This window comes from Etheostoma spectabile, chromosome 3, assembly GCF_008692095.1.
Source record: "Etheostoma spectabile isolate EspeVRDwgs_2016 chromosome 3, UIUC_Espe_1.0, whole genome shotgun sequence".
In the NCBI taxonomy this organism is placed as follows: domain Eukaryota; kingdom Metazoa; phylum Chordata; class Actinopteri; order Perciformes; family Percidae; genus Etheostoma; species Etheostoma spectabile.
Window position 1 is genome coordinate 13,156,086 of NC_045735.1, and position 4,518 is coordinate 13,160,603.

At 41.8% G+C, this 4,518-nt stretch overlaps 2 protein-coding genes across 3 annotated transcripts in view; one reads left to right on the top strand and one right to left on the bottom strand.

Annotated features, from left to right (window-relative positions):
* Nucleotides 1–4,518, bottom strand: part of egfem1 (EGF-like and EMI domain containing 1) — a 53,862-nt gene that overhangs the window by 19,268 nt on the left and 30,076 nt on the right. For both annotated transcript variants that reach the window (XM_032508511.1, XM_032508518.1), the window contains exon 16: nucleotides 3,881–4,009. In XM_032508511.1, the coding sequence (XP_032364402.1) occupies nucleotides 3,881–4,009 (129 nt within the window). The remainder of the gene's footprint in view (nucleotides 1–3,880; nucleotides 4,010–4,518) is intronic.
* Nucleotides 724–3,775, top strand: LOC116678886 (EH domain-containing protein 2). The gene is made up of 6 exons (XM_032508628.1): nucleotides 724–944; nucleotides 1,063–1,239; nucleotides 1,485–1,582; nucleotides 2,017–2,429; nucleotides 2,525–2,689; nucleotides 2,790–3,775. Exons 1-6 carry the CDS (start codon nucleotides 724–726, stop codon nucleotides 3,348–3,350), a joined length of 1,635 nt encoding a protein of 544 aa, XP_032364519.1. The 3' UTR covers nucleotides 3,351–3,775.

Here is a 4,518-nt window from a genome sequence, read left to right on the forward strand (position 1 = left end):
TGAACTGCTACCTCCTCTGTCAGCTCTAGCCACTGCAAAGAAATAAGAGGAGAAATCAGGCCAATTACAACAGCTAGTCAGTCTGATGTCATGTTGGCATAGCTCATTTGTAGTCATGAGCTTGGCCGGTTGCGCTGGGTAAACGATACTGATAGCCAGGTTCTCATTGGCTAGCTGTTAGCCAATCAGAGTCAAGCAGGTTAGCTTGTTGAACATTAATAAGAACTGGCACAAATCGAGCTGAGTCTTCCTGCAGGCTTTCTATACCACGCTAGAATGGCTTGAAATAAGGTAACCAAGTCATTTTTCCCACAAAAAATGTTACAGAGTTCATGGTAGAACTTCAGACATTACCACAGCATAATGAAATATGTGTGGCAGGTCACCTTTAAGTAAGATGTTTAAAACTGATGCACTGCCACATTATCACTCAGTGTTTAGAACAATCTGCATGCATTTTGCCAAGATTCTCTCTACTTAGCAAAAAAAAAAAAAAAAACTGAACTTCACTCCACCCTGTCCCTCTCGACAATGGCTTTATGTTAGGTGCAGCTGCAGGCTCTGGTTACACCCTCTCCACCCTCTCAATGTCCCGCTGCAGGATGGAGCAGACAGCTGTGAGAATCTGAAAATATTCCTTGTGCACCGCTCCCATCGCTCGGTTTGGTCTTAGAAGAGTGAGCAGCTTCCATAGAAACAAATTAAGAGCAGAGACTCATCGCCATGTCCATCCGGAGGCTTAGGAGCAACCCTAAAACACTGGGGGATGTCAATCTGGTAACAGAGGAGCTGAAAAATCTTTATCATAAGAGGCTGCTGCCGATAGAGAAATACTATTCTTTCCATCACTTTCATTCTCCGTGCTATGAGGACGCAGAGTTTGATAACAAGCCAATGGTCTTGGTGATGGGTCAGTACTCAACAGGAAAGACAACTTTCATCAGGTAAGAATCAAAACATCCACGCCATTTAAAACTGCAGATGTGTGCATGTATTCTGCTGAATATATAGTGCTGTTGTGTTTGGCGGTAATAATGTTGGTAATGGTGCTTTGGACTAAAGGTATCTCATAGAACAAGATTTCCCTGGTAGCCGAGTTGGGCCAGAGCCAACTACTGACTGCTTCACTGCCCTCATGTATGGAGAGATGGAAGGAATTATCCCTGGCAATGCCCTCACAGTGGACCCCAAAAAGCCCTTTCGCAACCTCGACCCTTTTGGAAATGCTTTTCTTAACAGGTGATAGTAATCAACAGACAAAAAGAGAGAAAGGAAGAAGGAGAAAGGTGGAGTTGTTTCTCCTCCTTTTTCATTTTTCTTTCTTTTACTTCTTTTTGCCAATGTTCTGCCTTCATTAACATGTAAATACTAAAACAAACATTGCAGTTGAAAGCTATTCCAATTTTCAACCATTTAAATAAAGGATAGTGAGAAATGGTATAGAGATTTTAATGTTTTATGTTGTTGTATTTTTTTCTTTGTAGGTTTCAGTGTGTCCAGATGCCAAATCAAGTCCTCGAGAGTGTCAGCATTATCGACACACCAGGCATCTTAACTGCAGCTAAAAGAAAACTGAGTCGAGGTAAGTAAGACTACCTTGCCAATTTCCTTTTTTAATGTCAGTAGAATTAATGGGTCTTCTTCTAATTGCATATATTCAGTTTTAGAAAGTTGTAAAGTATTGTTGCTTTCGGAAGGATGCAAATTCCTGCCAAGAGAAGAGTCATAACAGATGCAATTAAATAATAGTATTTCAGCCCAACATAATTCAAACATTTGAAGTCAGCAGCAAAGCAAATGAAAGCAATTTGACTGACTTGGTTGGAGATGAGCAGTAAGTAACTGAGCAGTCCTCACTTTGTTTTATGAATGCATTAATCTATGGGTGTAACTGAAATGGCTTGCAACCAGTGAGGGCCCCTGGGATATGTATGTTCCTCTTGGTGTTGAGGCAGTGAGGCTTGCCCCATTAAATAGTCTTAATGAAAACCCTGTGTTTTTGTTCCTTATCCCCAGGCTACGACTTTCCAGCGGTGCTGCGCTGGTTTGCAGAGCGTGTGGATCGAATCATCCTGCTGTTCGATGCACATAAACTAGAGTTCTCTGATGAGCTCACTCGGGCCTTTGGGGCCCTGTGTGGCTATGAGGACAAGTTGCGTGTAGTTCTCAACAAAGCTGACAGGGTGGACTCGCAACAGCTCATGAGAGTGTATGGCGCCCTCATGTGGTCGCTGGGAAAAGTGTTTCGAACCCCCGAGATCTTGCGGGTTTACATTGGATCTTTCTGGTCAGAGCCCAGGCAGAAGTGTGACCACTACCAGCTGATTGAGCTGGAGGAGGAGGATCTCTTGGCCGACATAAGGAACTTGCCGAGCAATGCTGCAGTACGCAAGCTGAATGACCTGGTGAAGAGGGCACGCTTAGTGAGGGTAAGAGATCTCATACGTTTAACTCTAAACCATACTGTACATAAATGCTGACAAGCTGAGATTCAGATGTGGTGATTTTTTTTCCTCCCCCCTAGGCACATGCCCACATTATCAGCTATCTGAAGCAAGAGATGCCAACACTTTTTTGCAAAGAAAGCAAGAAGCACAATCTGATTTACCAACTTCCTGTAATTTTCACCAAGATCCAGCAACATCATCTAGTCCCAGCGGGAGACTTCCCAGACTGCACCAAGATGCAGGTAGAACAACACTTCTTCATTGCTGCCTAAATACCACATTATCAAAATGTATTTACTTAAAAGTGTTCTGTGAGCCTAACGTGATTGCATTCCTGTCCAGGAGAAACTTTTGGGTCAAGATTTCTCAAAGTTCAAGACCCTGAAGCCAAGTCTGATGGCTTCCTTGGATAAACTCTTGACCACTGACATAGCAAACCTGGTGCCTTTACTTCAACAGCAAGAACTAAGGAAGAAATCCCTCCCCAGTGTGTTGGATGGGGAATTTTTGGGAACATTCAGGCCTGAGCATTTCAAGAGAGATCCTTTCAAGGAACTCAAAAAAGAAGATGAGAGCAGTGAGACCGATTTAGACGAGTGGTCGTTGGAGAAATACAAGCCAAAGTACGATGAGATTTTCTATAACCTCAGTCCAAATGGGGGCAAATTGAGTGGCACCAAAGTTAAAGAGTGGATGACGACCACTCTTCTGCCCAACTCTGTGCTTGCTCATATCTGGAGACTGTCTGACATAGATGGGGATGGCATGCTGGACAATGAGGAGTTTGCTTTGGCAGTCCACCTTATTGAGGGAAAACTGGAGGGCCACTGGCTCCCCCGAGAGCTGCCCTCTCACCTCGTGCCCCCATCAAAACGATTAAGTACAGCAAGCGATCAAGAGTAAACATGACGCTGAGAGGAAGCTGTGGTTCTGTGTACATTATTTGTACAATTTGTACATGATTTCCTACATATAACCTAATTTGGTAGTAGCAGTTTGAAAAACTACAGTCCCTGTTCATAAACCTGAGAAGGTGTTTATGAATCACCATCATACTAAAACCTATAAATTACTATTGAAGGTTTTGATCACTGCAATATTTTCACATCATATTTTGTTATCTCATTTTTCTTTTGCATTAATTAAAATTTCACAGGAATGAGAAAAATACAGCAGCAATTATCTTCAATTAGGTAGAATTCTTTCTTCAAGTTATGCCATATATGATACATTCTATATTTTTTGCCTTAAACATATGTATTATCTTACATAATCTTAATGCATTTTTTATCAATTGTATTAAAATTGTAAAGAGGATTAGCCAATATCATTTCATTGTTTGTGATAGTATTATCATCATCACCATCATTGTCACCATAATTATCATTACCATTATACAGTGGGTGTTATGATGAAGTCAGGTTAGTACTCACACAAGTGGCAGAAGCGGCCATATAGTCCCGGAGAGCACAGGCAGCCTCCATACAAATGATGGCAATGTCCGTTGTTGGGACAGTGGCACTTTCTTCTGCAGTGCCTCCCAAAATAACCCCTTGGACAACCTGTAAACATGAGTAGTGCCATTTTAGGAGAGGATGCCCAATTCTGTAAAATAAGCACCACTGTGATAAGAGCAACATCTTAACAATATTACAGTACAAGATTACAATACAAAAATTAAATAGAGTGCCCATTAGGAATTTTAAGACAACATCTGTGGTAGTGTCAGGACACACTCAGCACACACTAAAGGATAAGGTAGAGCAGTGGTTCCCAACCTGGGGATCAGGATCCGCTGGCAATATTCCAAATTAGTCACAAGATGATTGCCCAGGTAAGAAATAAGATAAGGCAAAATTGTGAAAATATTCAAATGAAACTATTTTGGAGAATGAATGATCATAACTAACAGACATACACAACCAAGGACAGGGTAGTAAGGAGATATTGCTTCATATTACAGTAAGTGGCAAAAGCAAAAAATGCCTGGGACCACCAATTTAGAGCCTGGTAGTTGTACAAAACAGTGTGTGCGTGTGTGTGTGTGTGTGTGTGTGTGTGTATGTGTGTG